At 38.0% G+C, this 18,946-nt stretch overlaps 1 protein-coding gene across 1 annotated transcript; it reads right to left on the minus strand.

Moving 5' to 3' along the window:
• Positions 1 to 13,893: 13,893 nt before the first annotated feature.
• Positions 13,894 to 18,172, minus strand: TMEM18 (transmembrane protein 18). Its single transcript, XM_027744788.2, has 5 exons — positions 18,117 to 18,172; positions 17,729 to 17,849; positions 15,582 to 15,636; positions 14,576 to 14,669; positions 13,894 to 14,501 (listed from the first exon to the last, which is right to left on the minus strand). The coding sequence occupies exons 1-5, from the start codon at positions 18,162 to 18,164 to the stop codon at positions 14,412 to 14,414; spliced, it is 408 nt and encodes a 135-aa protein (XP_027600589.1). The 5' UTR covers positions 18,165 to 18,172; the 3' UTR covers positions 13,894 to 14,411.
• Between the last annotated feature and the right edge of the window lie 774 nt (positions 18,173 to 18,946).

Consider the following 18,946-nt stretch of genomic DNA (forward strand, 5'->3'; position numbering starts at 1 on the left):
ATATGAAAGTTAATGTAAATTTTCCCTCTTGAAACAAGAAAACAATATTCTGTAAACCTGGAGAAAGGCCACCATACCGTATGAAAATGTTTTCAACAGCTAAGCAGGAAAAAGCTATCAACAAAAGCAAGAATTATGATCATTTAAGCTGTTACAAAAAGATTAGCAACAGTCCTTCCTTGCCATATGCATGCAGTTAAAAGTTATTTTACTGTACATATTGACATTCATCACCTTACAATTTCTCATGTACATGAATAATTATAATCAGGCAAGAACTAAGAGTATTTAAAAAATTATGCATATACCTAAGATTTTGCAGCATATTATTTTTTCACCTGAAGTTGTACAGCAACATTTTGAAAAAATAATAGAGCTTTAACTCTGAATTGTTGCTACTATATCTTTTGACAACTTGTTTCAAAGGTTTCTTGGTTTTATTATGAATATTTAAGCTAATGCTACTAATTTTTAAGCATTAAGGGAGGGTAAGAAATGGATGTCTTGTTGGCATCTTTGATAGGGTTTCCTATTCTTCCTTACACTGGGATAGATTCTAATAAACTTTTCAAACTGTAGTCAAAATAGAAATCCAAAATAAGATAGCACTTTATCAGTATTTATCACAGAAAATAAAGTGTGAAGGAAATGTCTCTAGAAGGAACAAAAATGAGGACTCAGTGTATATCCTGAGTATATACAGTATGTCTGGACATTTTAAATGCAGAATCTGGTAAACATGCAGTATACTTCAGCTTTTAGCAAAGAAAATAGAACTGTTTTACGTTAAAACTGTCAGTATCTCTGAGGGTTTGAGTTCGTTGCTTATTTGAAAACAGAAAAATTCTTGAATACATCAAGGGCTGAAAGTTCAGACATGTCTGAAGTATTTTAATCTGGAAGAACTTGTCTTTTTTTTTATGTCTTCTAGTATCAAATTAAAAAATAATTTAAGTGGAGAAAGCAATTACTGAGAAACATAAATTCAATCTCGTAGACACCAAACGGCTTCTGCTATTTTTTTCTGTGACAGCCCAGAGCTCAGCATTTGCCACCCACGTGGTGTTAATTAACACACTTGTGTGTTTCCTCCACTATCATAGAATCATAGAATCATTAAGGTTGGAAAAGACCTAGCAGAGGTAGCAAAGAGACCCAGCTGAGAATGATATGTGAATTGTGATTATTGCACTGGATTACACAGATGTGCTTAAAAAATACAATCTCTGCAGGTGTTTCATTTAAGAACCTTAAACTAAGAATTTATGTTTCACAAATCAAAAGAGGGAGATTTAAAATGAAAGAGGGTTTATAATTTCTCTCTTCCAATTCTTGCTTCGTTAGGAGGGTTAGGCTACCCTTCTGCCTTTTGTTGCATAGAAGTCTGTGTTTGTCTAATTGTATTTGTCTAGTAGCCTTCTTAATAGAAAATCAGAAAGTTACAACCACAAAGGTATTTTGTGACATTATTTATCATTATTTTTTATTTTGTGCTTTTAGTACATTTTAATAAATAGTTTAAATGGTACATTTTAGAGAGGGTGACCGGATTTCAGACATTCCACAGGCTATAAAAAGGACATAAGGTATAGCTGCAAATGAGGTACGCTTGAGACTGCAGTCTTAGAAACAAACATTGCAAACATTATCTTGGTATTGAAGTGTTGAAACAGATGCTATTTTAATAGTCATATTCTTTGAGAATGAGGATTATAGCCTTTTCTGTTTATTGATATATGAAATTCAAAGGTTTGCAAAGTAAAGTAGGTCAGATCATAGAACCATTTGGGTTGGAACATCAACTAGATCAGGTTGTTCAGAGCCTGTCCAACCTGAGCTTGAATGTTTCCAGGGAAGGGACATCTACCAGCTCTCTGGACAACCTGTTCTAGTGTTTCATCACCCTCATTGTAAAAAATTTTTTCCTTTTATCAATTCTGAATTGATCCTCTTTTAATTTAAAACCATTACTCCATCACAACAGGCCCTGCTAAAAAGTCTATCTCCATCTTTTCTGTAAGCCCCCTTTAGGTACTGGAAGGCTGCTCTAAAGTCTCCCCAGAGCCTACTCTTCTCCAGGCTGAACAGCCCAAACTATCAGTCTCTTTACAGTAGAGATGCTCCAACCCTGATCATTTTTGTGATCCTCCTCTGTACCCACTCCAACAGGTCTAATTTTATTACCTATAATCAATGTCTTTTTTTTTTTTTCGTTATTTGGAATATTAGCCACATAGATTTGTTCTCTATTCCCTCACACTTTACCATTTATAGTTCCATCCCAACCACTAAGAGTGTACTATCATATTGCAGCTAGGCTACAACTGTTCTCACACTATTTGGGAACCTTTCATCTTTTGTTCCCACACTACAGTTGGGGAAATCATAACTAAAGTTCATAGGTTGCATAATGTGCAATGTTTAAAAGACATGAGATGTCCTGAAATCTTGCTGTAGTGCAACATTTATCAATACTTTTAAGCTGTAAATCTCATGTCAGAGGAAAATATTAAGTTTTCAGAAAAGTCAGAGAAAAAAGGGAATATTCCCAGTGGCTGCCCTCTGGTTTCTACTGTCTTCTGTATCTTCTCAGTGTCCGTCCTTTCCTTATAGATATCTGTACCAATGCTGTGGCAAATTATTTCTGTATATGGTTATTTTTTCACATTAGAATTATAATATTGTTCTAATAACTTACTGCTAGTTCTTTGCAGACAGTTTCCAAGGTTAACTGAAGTGCTGCTTGAGGAAGGGAATTGCTGGCATCACTTTAAGGTGAGTGCAATCAATACAAACTTGCAAAGTGAAATACATTTGGTACATTACCCCTCTGCCTAACTAAGAGAGAACTAAAAAAAAATTAGTGTGGGAGATCACACTAAGACTAATACAAACAGAAGAAAGTTACAAATGGTTTTAAAAAGTACTGGTCCATACTGTCAGCCTATGGCCTATAGTCCTTTACTATTCAAACTGCTTATATGTTGGCTCTCACACTGCCTAACAGGAATGAATTTAGGCCCAGCAAGAGACCAGCTTAAATTCAAACCCTTCTAGTTAAGAAATTTGAGCCAAAGGGTATAAAGAACTGAGACAAACCTAATGAGCTAAACCATGCCATAAATACCTGCTTTAAAGTAATAAGGGCAAAACTCATCCACTATGATTAAATAGATCCATGAAAAAACATTCTTGCAGTAGCATGGCTGCTGCTGCAGCTATTTGTTAGCCCATACCATCTGCTCCTTTATATCCTTCTTTATAGCTCTGACTTTCAGTGAGATGTGATTACCTCACATCTTTATTATATAAAAAGAACTGTTTGCTAGTTCAGTGTTCAGGGGAAAAAAAAAGTTTTTGTCAGTTACTCATCAATTTGCTCATCTGTTTGTCCTATGCAACATGATGATTTCAAGTCTGCTGACACTGTTACCCAAGGGAGTATGATTCATGCAATAATTTTCCTTCCTTCCTGCCTATTTCTTTTAAATTTACTGGAACTTTGATATATCCCGTATATATTTTTCACCTTAAACTATTCTGTCCCTACTAGCACTACAGTCATTCATTTCACTTTTAAAATCTTTTTTTTTTTAATTTATTTTAGATAGGAGGCTTATGAGTATTAGAAAAATACTTTCAGTTAAGATGGCATACAATTTTGGTTTCATACTCTTAACATCCCATTCTTGCCTATTTTCTTTTTCTCTTCTCTTGGAAAATGAACTCCTTCAAGAATAGAAACTAATATTCATAAAAATACCTTTTTGTTTATAGATTCTATTATTACCAAGACTATGAAAGAATCTTAGCAAGGTGGGTAGTTTCCTCTTTTTCTGTAGCATGCTCCAGGATACATGGTCAACCAGCGACCTTCTGAAGTAGCCTCCTGATACTGAATCCTGTAGTGATTAGAGCACAGCTTGTTGAAGGAAACCCATCAGCAACTTCTGGGTGGAGCGAGACAGGACTTCCTACTTCCATGGCAAAGGAAAGGCAGCCGAGGAAGAGACTATGCTAGCAGCGGTTTCACTTTAGTGAGCTCAAATCACGCGAGTCTGAAAACGCACAGCAAAGTATTGAACCTGGCAAAGACAATTCTTCATGGCTGCCTGATTTGTGTGCTAAAATGGTCATGGCTAATTTCTTCATGCTTTAGATGAACTGAGCTGAGACTTAAAGCACAGCCTAATCCAAAGAGTAATGGAACAGGGAGTAATATGTTGTGGTCAGTCCTCATCTTCAGTAGAGTGCTGGAGGCAATGCATGAGGTTAAGTGGCGTTTAACTCTAAGCACTGACCTATTTATTAAGCCTTCATTTGCTATTTCTGAAAAAGAGTTTTCATTCTCATGATTTGATGGGTTTAGAAGAGTTTCCAGATTACAAGTGCAACGTCATTTTGGTCTCTCTCACAGGAGCCCTTGTGCAGGATTTTTATGCAACGAATGTGCCATTTTTCCCAGAGAAAGCTGGCAAGTTGTGTGAAACATTTCTTTTTACTTTACTGTCCATTTCTCTTTTCCTTCATATAGCTTGTTTTCTCCTTTCCCGGTCCCAGATGGCTGCTTTCTTATATTCACCACTTGCCACAAAAACTTCCACCTTTGTGCTTTCTTTTCCATGCACTTTTTTCTCTTCTTATTGGTTTGGTTTCCTTCTTAACTTTTGGTTTTCTTCTTAACTTTTCCTTCACAATAGTACATTTTTTAAAAAAAACTGCTTTAAACAAACAAACATAACTGACTTCAATGCCCCACTTCCCCCAGATCTGTTTCTATGCCTGCCTCACTTCCAGTTCCATTCCAAACCCCTTCCCATTTGCTGCACACATGACATCCTAAGGGAACAGTCGGCGAAGTTGAAACTGTCCTTCAAGGACTCTTATGTCTCAGATAATGTGGTAATCCTTACTTTGGCCTTTAAAACAGCCAAAATGTGGATGCAAGTTGACTGTTACCACATCCATGCTCTTTCTCCTCTTTCATATCAAGGACTTCTTATTTTTGATGCTAGCTTTTTGCTAGAGATATTGTTATTTTTGGCTGTTTCTGTGCCTCTAGAAAGGAGCTGAGTCACACCTGAATCCCCTGGAAGGAAGAAAAGGAAGTACTCTTACACTTGTAAGAGATTTGTTGTTTGGAGGCAACACCCTGCCTCAACCTGTTTAAGAGAAAATGCTGCACTGCAATGCTGTAAGTTACACACAGACACTCCGGAGAGACAGTGAAGTATTCAGAAAATCATGGGAAACTACTAAGTCATGATTTAATTGTTTTGCCTCTAGACCAGTCCTCATGCATTTGAAATTTGGGAACTGAGAATTCTGTCACATTTTTGATACTAATTCCATTAAATTTATACATAACAGCATTGCAGACATTCTCCATCATCTCACAATCCTAAATCTACATCATCAGACCCTTTAACCAGCTTGGAAGGTTCTGTACACAGTTAAAACCACGTAAACAGAGTTAACAGAAGGCCTAAATTAAATTAGAGTAGATGTCAGAATACGTTAAGATGTAAAATTAGCCTATTTTCCAGTACTACATAGCAGTGGAGCCCTCTAAAGGTTACAAAAAAACCAGATCGCTTTCTAGCTAAGCTATAATATGGTCAGTTATGTACTTAATTGAAACAATAATCTATATTCTCCTGTTTATCTTTTTTTTTTTTGACGAGTTAATACAACAGTACTGTATCACATGCTACTATGTCAAATTTAAATGACATGACCACTCTAAAAGGGTATCTTCTACCGTACCTATCTGAGTTAATGATATTGAATGATAATGGCTGTTGACAATTGGAATAGAATTAATATGTGTATACATAATGAGTATATATACAAGAAAGCCAGAAGGCTTTGTTGCACTTTTAGCATTTTCACTCAATATTTTGTGTGGAGATTCAGCGACACTTTTATAAGAAGGTTGCTTTTATTTGAGAGGGCATATTCTCCATTCTTCAATTGAAAGGATTTTCAAGTGACATTTCTGAGCTCTAGGAGGCTGGAATTGTCAATATTGATATGTATTAACATCCATAAGAATTAGAGAAGCAGTCAGTTGAAAAATGCAATAATAATATCCATTTTTTTTCTGCAATTTAACTTGGCATTTATTTTATATTTCTTGATCATGATTCAACCACAAAAAGTTGTCTTTAAGTGCATTTATGTTACTATTCCCTTTATAAATACAATGATATGATTCGAAATTCATACTACAAAAAAATTCTGAAAGACTCCAGTGTATTTCACTCCACTTAAAGTGTCAAAATTGTGTGTCTTTTTGGATGATTTCTGTTAATGTTGAAGTCTTGAAAGTCATAAAATCAAAACAGGCTGAGAGAGTTGGGGTCAATCAGCCTGGAGAAGAGAAGGCTCTGGAGACACCTTACAGCACCTTCCAGTACCTAAAGGCATCTTACAAGAGAGTTGGAGAGGGACTTTTGACAAGGGCCCGTAGTGACAGGGAAATGGGGAATGGCTTCAAACTGAAAGAGTGGGTTTAAGTTAGGAAGTAATTCTTCACTTTGAGGGTGGTGAGACAGTGGAACAGGTTGTCCAGAAAAGCTGTGGATGTCCTAGCTTTGGAAGTGTTCAAGGCCAGGTGGAACAGGGCGCTGAGCAACCTGGTCTTAGTGGGCAGCATCTCTGACCATGGAAGGGGCGTGATCTTCAAGGACCATTCCAATCCAAACATTCTATAATTCTCTGAAATATCAGTGGACTTGATGATCCTTGTGAGTCCCTTACAACTCAGAATATTCTGTCATTCTGTGAGTTTCTTCAGAGCTTGGAGAAGAATGTGCTTTTTCTTTTCTGACATAAATATATAAATCAATCTCTTCAGTGTTTTTCATTCAAATATAAAATTTGCCAAACTTTTTATAAACTTTATGCAAGGTAATGGTTTAGGGAATCATAGTTCATTTATAAGCTATGTGCTCTGTACATTTTCAAGTTCTTTTTTGTAAGTATCAGTTACTGACAAATCAGTTTCTGAAAGAGTTTTATTTAATAATATTTTGGAATATTTTTACAAAAACTTCAAAGAGAATTCCATAGAAATCATATACCATTATAATTGTCATTGCTCACATATAAATCCAGTCAGCTAATTTAATGTTATATTTGTTCTTTCTACAACATGAAGGAAGCAGAAAACTTGGATAACATACACTATATACTAATTTATTTGAATTTTTGATTGCAAAAATCAATAAAACAATTTGCTAGAAAGAAATCAGTCTCATGAGTTTTTTTTAATAAATTAGCTCTTGTTAATCAGAGGGATGTTTTGTCCCATTCTGCTAATATTGTAGAATGATTAGGCTAATTTAGGATTTAGGGGCATTGAAACAATAAAAAAAAGATAAAATTGAACTGTTTTGTTTGTGTTGACCCTGTGACTTAAACTAAAACAAAACAAAACAGACTCTGATTACTTACAAAAGCTGTCACTATCAATGAAAAAATCCAACATATTTAAGTAATGCCATCAAATCTAACCCCATTTTAAAAACACTGCCGTGGAACAAATGTATTTAAACAACAAAAAAGCTTGCAGTGTCCTGGGTTCTGCTAGAAAATACTTTGCCATGAAGGGCCAAAGGCTTCCATATTATTTGTTTAGTACATCAGTTTCCTGATTCTTGTGATGCTTTTGCTTAAGTACACACCTTACAAATCACATTCTCTCCAGGATGGTATAGGAAGCTGATCACTCTCACCAATCCCTAAATCAAGGTGAAGAGTATTGTATCAGAAACTCTTACAGTTACAGACCTAAAATGGTTCACATCTTTTAGATCCTACCAAATTAAACCCCTTCCAAGCTTAGTGTTAAGATCAAGGGATACTGGTCCTAACTATATGAAGAACTTCACGTCCTGCTCTGTTGATTAAAACTACTTAGGTGTATTTATTACACGATTCCAATACTGACAGATAAGTGTGATTTCAGTGAAGGGTCCTAGCCTAGATAACTCTTTGTCCAGCTGAACTTCATTCTGCATCCTCTTGGATCACTGCACAAACTCTTTTTGCTCAATCAGAAGGGAGGAAGGGTATACAAGATTATATTTCTTTGATTCAGGGCTGGATTAACAAGTGTGTTACAAATGACACTTGGAACTTGTCCATGTGTCTTGTTTCAATCAGTTCTCCTGAATGCCTTGTTAATTATTATAACGTTTTCAGATGAAAAAGGCAATATATTTGATCCTCTCCTGTTAGTTTCAACTGGTTCTAACTCTGAACAGTGCCAAAGAAAACAGGACGATGATTTCAGTGGGACCACTTAAAATCAGCGCTTGTAGCAGTAACATATTACCAGTTACAGCTCTTTTCCTGGTTTTATTTATGCCTGTGAAACTATATGAGAAACGTTCCTACAGATCATAATTACATGAAACAATAAACACAAATATAGGAAATGTACAGGCCTTCCTTTTGAGCCCCCTGAGGTATTTTCTATTCAGCACAACACTGTTCTGGTGTTGCAGCAAAACAGTGGTGTAAGTATGGCCACAATTTGGAGGACCAGTTAGAAGAAGGTAGGTTACAGAACAGAGGTTCCTAAAGCACATCAGTTTTGAGTTACGAGGCTGGCATTTCTCAAGCATGTTGTCGGTTATAAGTGCCTAATCTTTTCGGAGTCGTTATGTGTATGTGCAAGCATGTAACTCATAGGAAGGGGGCCAAAGACCATTCAAAATGTAAGTCTATATTCTTCAAGAAGTGGTGTGTGGAAACAGAACTTGGATGAATTCCAAAGGTAAATAAAAACAGACTTAAAACCCAGTACACAAAGGAGAACATCAAATGGAGAACACCGCATCTATACCTTCTTAAATGAAGTCATAAAGCCTCTGAACACTCCAAAGCACTGTTTGCCAGGTGGTGGAGAAAGTGACTTCTGAAAATCTCAATCATGACTGTAAGTGACTGCTAGCTATGTCACATATCAAGGACAGACCTGGTAATAATGTATTATGCAAGGGTAAATCACAAAGAAATAGAAGACACACATTAGTTCATGAACCAGACTGCTTCAGTGAACTTCCCTGCATATTGTTCACACAATAATATAATTATTTTTCATTGTTATATTTCTTCTTAATTGGTTGAAGACCAGTTCCTCCATATGAAACACAGCTATGAGCAAGCAGAGTATTTATTCCCTTGCCACATTAAGAAACTTTAAACACAAAACACCTCCACAGTTCTGACTCGAAGTATATACGCACATCATCACTGTGCCTTTATGCAAAAGAAGTACTTTTTAATGTAAAATGCAAGAGTGTCAATAAACACTTGAAAGCGACTGGAGATGCATCTTGGAGCTCAGATAACAGTTTATGCTTTCAGAGGCTACAGTCCAAGGCTTCCTGGCCATTTCAAAATGCTGCTGGCAGTATTTATGAAGCATGGTGAAAAGCTCTACAGAACCATTTCAAAAGGAAAGTTTTGAATCAGCTTTTGCATGAGATAGTGACATCCAGTGGTGAGTTTGGTCACCTGTAGCGATCTCTTCCTGATGCACAGAAAAACATCAATACTTGTGTTTGTTGAGACACATTATTTAAAACATATTTTAAAATATTAAAAAAACATTTAAATAGAAAAATATACACAGTATGTGAGTTTCCTAAACAAAGAAATATACTTAGATACATTAATAATAAAAATGGTACGTTCATCTGAAGTGAAAAATAACAGAATCACAGAATGGGTTGGAAGGGACCACAGTGGTCATCTGGTCAGACCTCCCTGCTTAAGCAGCATTGTCCTAGAGCATATTGACACAGAATTGTGTCCACATGGTTTAATCAAGCTTACAATAAAAGCAAACAAAAATGCCTAGCTGTATTTGAAGAAATAGAACATTCTCTACATTATAGCTGTATTCTTTTCTACCTTGTTCAGACAAAAAATCACTACTTCCCTTTTTCCTGACATTTCCAATTCCTATAAAAGAGTTCAAGATCTGAGATGATGATTCTCAACATCCACAAAGCAATTCTTCATAGACTCTTCCTCCATTTAAGATTCACAGCCACAGCATATCATCATCTAACTCTAACACAGCTTTTCTAGAATAGATCCCTCCTTTCAAAATGCAGCTGTTGAAAAGTAGGAAGACTGTCCTTCAAAGTTCTTTGTTTAGAATACATGCAAGACTGCAGGAGAGCTCAATTTACTGTCCTTCTGTGCCTTTCGGAAATAGGTGGGGTTTTTTAATGTGAGATGGAGATACACATATCTACTAAACTAGAAAATACTGCTGAGGAACAGAAATTTTAATTCCTTATTGCATCTGTTACATTTTGTCTAGAATCATGAAACTCATTGGACCAAAAAGTAGTGAAAAAACATCCAAGTTAAGGATATCGCATTTTAGTGGATGTGGCAAAAGAGAGCATGCTAGGTTCTCATTTTTGGAAACTCACATAAGTTATTACTTTTTCATAGGGAACGAGGCCAACCTCAACCTCCAGCCAAGTTTATCAACTAAATTCTGATAATCTATCTTTTCACATATTGATATGCAACAAAACTGCTTTCTCCTATGATAAAGTTACCAAGTTAATATCACTTTCTCCCTTGTAATGTTTTCCCACACTGGCTGAGACCATGTGCTGTTGTGGACAGATACATTAAGGAAGACTGAAGATGTAAATAACTGCCTGCAAGATACACAGACCAGTAACAAATCATCTCTGTCCCATCTTACTCTCCGTCGGATCCAACTGAGCAGCTACCAGCTTTTCTGTATTCACATTTGAAAATGAAATAAACAGGCTCCTTCTCAAGCAACCCAAATTCAGGTTTCCCAATTAAAAGCAAAGGTATTCCACCAACCTTAAACATTTGGCTCTCATTTACTCATAAATTCTAAGTAGGTAAAACAGTCTCTAAATTCATGATCTAATTATTTTGGTTTGTCAGCAAGTAGGTCCATACTTCATGTTATTGCAGTATCACTTCATAAATCCAGACTCATGATGAAGAAAAGTCACACTTCACCTACTGAGGGTTTCTGTTATGGTTTAAGACACCTACTTTTTTGAACCCCCCCCAAAAAAAAAACCCAACACCAAAACAAACAAACAAACAACAAAAAAACCCAAAACAAAACACACCCCCCCCCAACCAAAAAAACCCCACAACCCCCACAAAAACTTAGCCCTTGAACTTAGTGTTTCTTAGGCAGGGTTAGCTAAGTTTGAGTCTTTCTAAAATGTAGAAAATGGGAATATTTTCCTGACAAACATAAATGAACGTGCAAGACAAGGTCATCCAAGACAGCCATCAAGAACAAATCATACCTGACCCATCTGGTGGCCTTCTATGATGGAGTGACTGCAACAGTCAACAGGGGAAGACTGACAGATGTCATCTACACAGACATCTGTAAGGGCTTCCACATTGTCCAACACATCCTTATCACTAAACAGGAGAGACATGGATTTGAAGGATGGATTATTTGGTGGAAAAGAAATTGCCTGGATGGAGACAGCCAGAGAACTGTGGTCAATGGCTTATGTCCAGGTGGAGGCTGGTGATGAGTGGTGTTTCTCAAGGCCCTTGACTTGGGACTGGTGCTCTTTAATGTCTATCAATGACACAGTGAGATTGAGTGCTGCACACTCAGCAAGTCTGCAGATGACACAAAGCTGAGTGGTGCAGCTGACACAAAAGAAGGAAGTGATGCTATCCAGAGAGACCCAGATAAACCTGAGAAGTGGGCCCAGAACAACCTCACAAGTTTCAATGGGTTCAAGTGAAAGGTGCTGCACCTGGGTCAGGGCATTCCCAGATATGAGTACAAACTGGGAGATAACTCACTGAGAGCAGCACTGCCAAGAAGGTTATGGGGGTTCTTGTGGTAGAAAAGCTGGAGATGAGCTGACAATGTGCAGTTGCAGCAGAAAGCCAATCGTATCCTGGGCTGCATCAAAAGCTGCGTGGCCAGCAGGTCGGGGGAGGTGATTCTGCCCCTCTGCTCTACCCTTGTGAGACCGCATCTGCAGCACTGCATCCAGCTCTGGGGTCCTCACCACAACAAAGATGTGGACCTGTTAAAGTGGATCCAAAGGAGGCCACAAAGGTAATCAGAAGGCTCCAGGGAGACCTATTTGCAGTTTTTCAGTAGTTAAAGGGGGCTTACAAAAAAGAGGGAGTGCAACTTTTTACAAGGACGAAGGGGATCAACTTTAAACTAAAAGAGGGCAGGTTTACACTAGACATTAGGAGGAAAGTTTTTACTCAGAAAATGGTGAGACACTGGAAAAGGTTGCCCAGATAAACTGTGGATGCCCTTCCCTGGAAGTATTCAAGGACAGGTGGGATGGGGCCCTGAGCTGCCCACTCTAGTGGGTGGCATCCCTCCTTTATACAGTTTCAGCAGTGAAGAAAGGTTTAAAAACACCAACCTCACACACAAGAAAGGCAAAATACCGAACTATTTGGGGAAAGATTGCCTTGGATGTTACAAAATAAGGCACATTGTTTTCCATTGCAAGAGACTTGTTGCTTAGCTGCTCTGAACCACCTTGCTTACTGTGAATCAAATTCATACACTTCACACTGTAAAGCCAAAGGTTACTGATAGCAGGTGGTTATCAGTAACACATGATGAGGTACTACAGCTCCAAGTGTGTGACACTAAAACAGTTGTACCTTGGTATTCTTTCAGAACAGTTCCCAACAGGAAAGTCAGGAGCGCAACATTTGTGTGGTCATGCTTAGGATCATGTGTGAAAATTGCCCCTCTCCCAATCAAATCCTAAAAGCAAGGCTGAACTTTTTCTAAATCAGTCTGGGAGGACATCTTATCTATATAAATCAAAAAGATCTATTCCTTGGTCCTGAAGACAAGTGCCACAGCCTGTCTTGCAGTCACATTTGGACAGATTCTATTAATTCCTTCCCAAAAGGCACATGCTGTCTTACCAGACCATGGTAAGACAGGTGTAACAACAGGTGTTCTCCATGCAGTTGCCACTACTCAACACTGCACCAAAAGAGAATGGTCAGAATGGGACAACATATAAACCTGCATCTATTTAGTTTGCTAATATAAAGTAGTCTTGTCAGTAGTTCTTGATGGAGCAATGAGTGAGAAAAATGCTAAAGAGTCATGGGAAAGTTAAAGAAATGGATCCAAGACTAACACTTCACTACCCTTCCACAATGCTGTGAAGCCCTTAAGTAAGAGTTTCACTTCCTTCCTCTCTAGGAGACTCATAAACTGTGTGAGTCTCCTAGATAGCATATCTCCCTTGAGTTTGTTTTTCCACTGGTGTGAACACTATTCAAGTAATTAAAATTAATTTCAGAAATACTTACTTAGCTTATAAACTTACCAATGGTCTGGGATTTTGTACCCAAGTGTTTTTCACATTAGTCTAAGTTCAGTTTTGTAGATCATTTGTAGATCATTTCCTCTATGTCTTAAATGAAACCTGCTTTAGATAGAACTGTACATCTCCAAACAAAGATACAACTTTTACTAAATACAGTTTACCCTGTATTCACAGCCCCCCTCAAATTTCCTTAATTCAATAAAAACAGGCTACTTGAAACAAAACTGAAGTCTTCTTCTTTTTACCAGTTAATTTTTCATTTTCAGTTATTTATTAAAAAAACATTATAGTTTCTCCCGTTCCTTTATGTTCTATAAACAAGCCAAAAACTATAAAAATTTTACCCAGTTTTAAGAAAAGATGTTTACCTATAAGCCTTAAAACCATGAACTGTAAATTGAAAAAAAGGTAGTGATCATTTTGAATTACTTATGCAAATTAAGTACAAGATTTTGCTAAACTAGGAATTTTTATGAAAAAAAAAGGGAAAAGTCTGATTAAAAATTAATACAAATTAATGTAAGACACAGTGGATAGTTTTATTTATAAAATGCCACTGGCACACAATACACATTGAAAGTATGAAACTTGACTTATAAAGAAGAGAAATGCTTCACAGAAGCATGGATTCCTGAGTTATTCTGAATACAATCTCTCATTTACTGTAATTCATAACACTTCTCCAATTGGTTTAAGCAGTAGAAGAATGGATACTTGATAAACACAGACTTCAGATACAGTTGAAAATCACAAATGCAAATCGAAACTAACTGGAACATTGTGTCTCACCTCGGTCATAGTGGAAAAGTATCTTACAATGAAGGGCACAAAGACCTGTTAAGACTGGTTTCTCAAGTTCACAGCCAATTCAAATGTATTGCAGGTACCTGTTTTCACCTTGTCCACAGGCACACGTTACAAAGTCCTCTTGACATCAGACACAAAAGTATCTCTGTTTCTGAATAATCATATAGAAGGACTGATTACCCAGACAAGCACTATTATAACTGAAAAAAATAGCATAAGGTGCTTTCACTTCTTTTTCTCTTTTTCCGCTTTCCTTCTCTGTTGTAGCATCTTTAGTTCAGTCATTACATTCAAAGTTCTGTAAACCCAGCTGACCTGAAAAGTAAGTATATTATGAAATCCACTTATCAATTTAATGAAAGCATTCATATAAATGAACATATACATACCACAATTATAATAGTATTCACCAGCAGTGGCGCTGAAAATACAAGCGAAATAAACATTCCTCTTGAATCAAAGTACTGGTATTTAGAAAACAACCTGAAAGAAATACAGTAAAAACGAGAGAGGAAGCTTTATTCAGTGTAGTTCATATATTAGACTTTCACAGTAGTTATTTAACATGGACATTGTACAAATCATCCTACTTCTCGGGATCCCCAAGCATAGGCCAGCATTCTACTGTATTAAGTCAGAAAAAAGAGGTAGTTGATATCTCATCAGTTATGAATATTTATTACAATACCAGCATTTCTCTTCTTTAAAGTTTTATTGCAAAACACTAAATAAAACAACTATAAATTAAGAAACTTAGCAATGCAACTACAAGAGTACGTATATTTGTACCTCAGAAATCATTTTTATCCTAAAGTGCCTGCAATTACCTTCTTAGGTATTTTGTTTACTTATATTAGAAAAGATAACAGAAATAGTAAATGTAATAAAGCCGTAATTTAAATCATGTATGCCTGAAGTGAAACATAAAAGACTTACAGTTAGCTGCCTGCATAAAGTAGTTTTAAATGCATAATTTGCAGTTTTGTCAGGGAAAGATTAGTTCAATTTTATCAAAATAAGTTATCAGTTTAATTCTGGTATACAGGTTTAATAAAACAGACAAATTTTAATGCTTTTTATGCATACAAGTAAGTATATAAAGCAGCAGTGATATTTTTAAGAAGGAGTTCTTCAGCTTATTAAATGTGAATAACTACCGAAGAAAACCAAGCAAAAACAAACCCCAAAGTTTGCACCCTTTTCCTCTTAACCATAGCACTCTGCTTTTCTCTTAGTTCTGTGACCAGTTAGTTTACAACCATACCTATAGACACAGATTTTAAGCAGTAAAATAAAGGCATGCTAGCTACAAAAAATTATCATTTCTTATAAGCTAAGTGATATTTATATTGTATTGTATAGTTTTATTTAAAAAATGAAAGTGAAAGCAGTTACCTCCAATTCATGGCTGCTAATTCATTGATATATTCAGCACAGTACACTAAGCCCACTGTACAACAAAAGAAAACTATTAGATTCAGTATTTCTTTAAAAATACTGCCATCAGTTCTGTGATGTATACTAAAGATGTGTACATATCAAATATTAGAATCCCTTGATCCTCAGAAGATCCTTCAATATTTAACTGCACAAAACCAATTCTGATTTAAATGTCTCATATAGTTACTAAAAAGTATTAAGTGATCACAAAACATACCCCCTATATTACAAACAAACAAACAAATGTAAAATCCTAGTCATCTCAGCTTATAGAAAAAGCTCACCATACAAATTAATACTAATGAAAAGACCCAAACACCAAACTGCTTTTTTTCCCAACAATCCTCTTAGTGACTGCTTCCAAGTTACATCTGTAAAAAGAAATGCAAGTGCTCCCCAAAGTTAGTATGGAATTAAGTTATTATTATACATTTTATGGTGTCACACTGTTATATCTAACATTATTATCTCATGTTTGGGTACTAATAATATACAAGCACTTTGGTAAAATACAAACTGTTTCAACAGGTATACAGCAGAGTAGTCTACTGTAATCAGGTGCAAACCAGCATGTTCTTACTTGAGTTCAGCATATTCTTACTTGAATTACATTCAATATGAAGCCATCAAGACATTAAGAAAATGGCCATTTTCATACAATCACATTTAACAGAAAAGCAACACACCTACAAAATTTTAAACCTGAAACAAAGAAAACCCCCCAGATTCAATGGTTAAAGATGACCTGCACAAGGCAGTTCAATAACTAGTCTGGTGGTTGAAGGAGTGCTATCTTGATGTGCCATCAACTGGATTATCTGTGCTTGGTACTGTACAGTATAAACATACCTATGGCTGCTTGGTTGCCAAGGCAGACCAATGTGATAATTTCATAATTTCCTCAGCTATTTCTAATTATCTACAATACAAAATAATTTCTATTGCAGACATATCAAAAATGGTTCAGTTTCTCAGGTACAAACAAGGCTTGTACTCAATATGGGTAGTTTTATGCATTCTGTATTATCAGTAAGTTTACATCATTCCTAGGAGTCTAAAGTAAACAGTATGCCATTGGAAATTCTGAATGTCTAATACTAACACAGAAAAGGCTGTATTCTTATAGGGAACTTCAGGCCTGATGTGTCAAGAACAGGGCATTGTTAGTTTGCCCTCTGTAGATCATTTAATAAATCCTGGTACAACTGGATGTAGCAACATTACATATAAGTGGAAGTACAGAAAGGTTTCTAGATTCCTTTTTGGGAGTATTACATATTATTAAAACCTGAGCTTTAGCTGAGTTATTTGCCATTTTGAAGAAGCTATAATTCCTCTACCAACTTGACTACCAAATAAATGGTATTTTTAAAGTCAACATAGTCTTCCAGTGGCTTTTTCTGCCTGCAAATCTCTTTCAATTGCTCATTCTTCTAACTCCACCCTGCAACCATGACAGAGCTGTGGTGCTGTGTAAGGAAACACAACTCAGCAGAAAATCCAACACATGGCACAAGGTAGTGCTCATAATATATGGATCTAATCCAAATCTATGTGATCTTAATTAAACCAAAGCTAGCAGGTCTTCTGTCAGTCAGCTGTGAAGATATAGCTTTGATATAGCAAGGTCACTGTGGATTCTCAGGCTGAATGAAGGCTGTCAAACCCTGAGATAACACAAGTTGTTACTCCTCATGCCATTATCATGGCTGTCAGCAGGGCACATGGTGAAGTTGCTGGGGAAACTAAAGATGACCATATTCACTGAACTGCAGCATTAGAACAAGACAGAGTAGAAAGCAACTGCACTCAGTCGATTTCTTTTCTGCTTCTCCAGCACAGCAACAATTTACTGGGAAGCTGTGATACACGCGGCAATGACCCTGTAGAAACCTTACTCATCCCAGATCCTCGCTAACGCCAGAATTTTAAGTCACTACTTCATACGTTTTCTTGGAAAGAAATTAAATACACATTTACAGGTCACGGCAGACTCTACAGCACATCATCACCTACAGGCGCATGCACTGCTACAAGAGAAATACGAATTTGCGAGGACTTCATCTGCTCCCGAGCACAGCACGGTGTGCCCGTGCACTCACCCATGCAGAGGAAGTGCCCGACCTGCACCCGGCGGTGCTGCAGGGACGCGCACGTCAGGAGCAAGCACAAGAGGTGGAAGGTGGCCAGCCCCAGCAGCCAGGGCTCGGACCAGTCCGTGCTCTGCGGGCAGAACGAAAGCGCATCAGGCAGCGGCGGCAAAAGAGGCGTCGCCGGGAGCCACCGCGACCGGAGCTCCTTCGCTCCTTCTCCCTCACCGAACGCGGCCGTTCTCGGTCACCGACCGCGCCCCGCAGCCCTCCCGCGCCGTGCTCGGGAAGGAGCGCGCACACAGCAAGGGCTCTTTCCCCCCCGCCGGACGGCCCCGCTCCCTCAGACAGCCCCGCAGCCCCGCTCCCTCGGCAGCCCCGCGGCCCCGCTCCCCCTCACCGCCAGCACGGCCGACAGCCCCGGCGGGCCCTGCAGCGGCGGCTCCATGGCGGCGGCGGCGGTGGCGGCGGCGCTTCTCGCGAGACTCGGGCTGCCGGCTGTTCCCCTGCGGGGCGGCGGCGGCTCCTGGCGCGGTCCCGCATCTCGCGGGAGGGAAGGGACGGCGGCGCGTCCCGCATTTTGCGGGACGAGCAGAAGTGGTTTCTCACACCTCCTCCTGAGGGTGGCACTAGGCCAGAACTGCCTCTCCTGGTTGTGTGTCTGACAGAAACGGCGCTGGCTCTTCCGAGCGGGGAGGGAGCTCTGGCCTTGTGTCCGGCGTTTGATGCTGCCGTTGGGAAGCCACCAGTGTCACCAGCTGCTGTTTGGGGCCAGCCTGGTCTCAGGGTCCGTGGCCCAGCACTGGTGTTGGCTTTTTGGTCTCCTCTCAGCAACACCTACTGTTGCCTGTAGCAATGGAAGGGCAGATAAAGGAGTTTTAATCCCGGCTGGAAATTTCCTAAGAAACACAGATGAGCACTCCAGGCAGGAACTTAAGTCAAATGAAAAAATAATACTTGTTTTCAAGTTAAAAAAAAATAAAAATCATTACGATGGAAGGTCAACAACACATTTAAAGGCTAAACCTCCTAATTTATAATCCCTTTTGCCAAGTGTACATTGGTCTGGAAGAACCGGCCATTCTTAAGACCTACCACTTAAAAAGAATTTCAAACTCAGATTCCTATCAAGTAAACCTGGAGATTTTGTGAAATCTAAAAGGATTAGCTTTGTCGAACAAACCATATGTCATATATACCTCCATGTTCTGCTTTCATTAAATTATTTTT

The sequence above is a fragment of the Pipra filicauda genome, unplaced genomic scaffold, assembly GCF_003945595.2.
Source record: "Pipra filicauda isolate LSUMZ 115617 unplaced genomic scaffold, ASM394559v2 scaffold41_size5083284_pilon, whole genome shotgun sequence".
In the NCBI taxonomy this organism is placed as follows: Eukaryota; Metazoa; Chordata; class Aves; order Passeriformes; family Pipridae; genus Pipra; species Pipra filicauda.

Coding starts and splice junctions, on each gene's coding strand:
- TMEM18 (XM_027744788.2), bottom strand. CDS start 18,164: ATGGAGCCGCCGCTGCAGGGCCCGCCGGGGCTGTCGGCCGTGCTGGCG. Junction 17,850..18,116: donor GGCTGTCGGCCGTGCTGGCG/GTGAGGGGGAGC, acceptor TTCTGCCCGCAG/AGCACGGACTGGTCCGAGCC. Junction 14,670..15,581: donor TTAGCAGCCATGAATTGGAG/GTAACTGCTTTC, acceptor TATTTCTTTCAG/GTTGTTTTCTAAATACCAGT.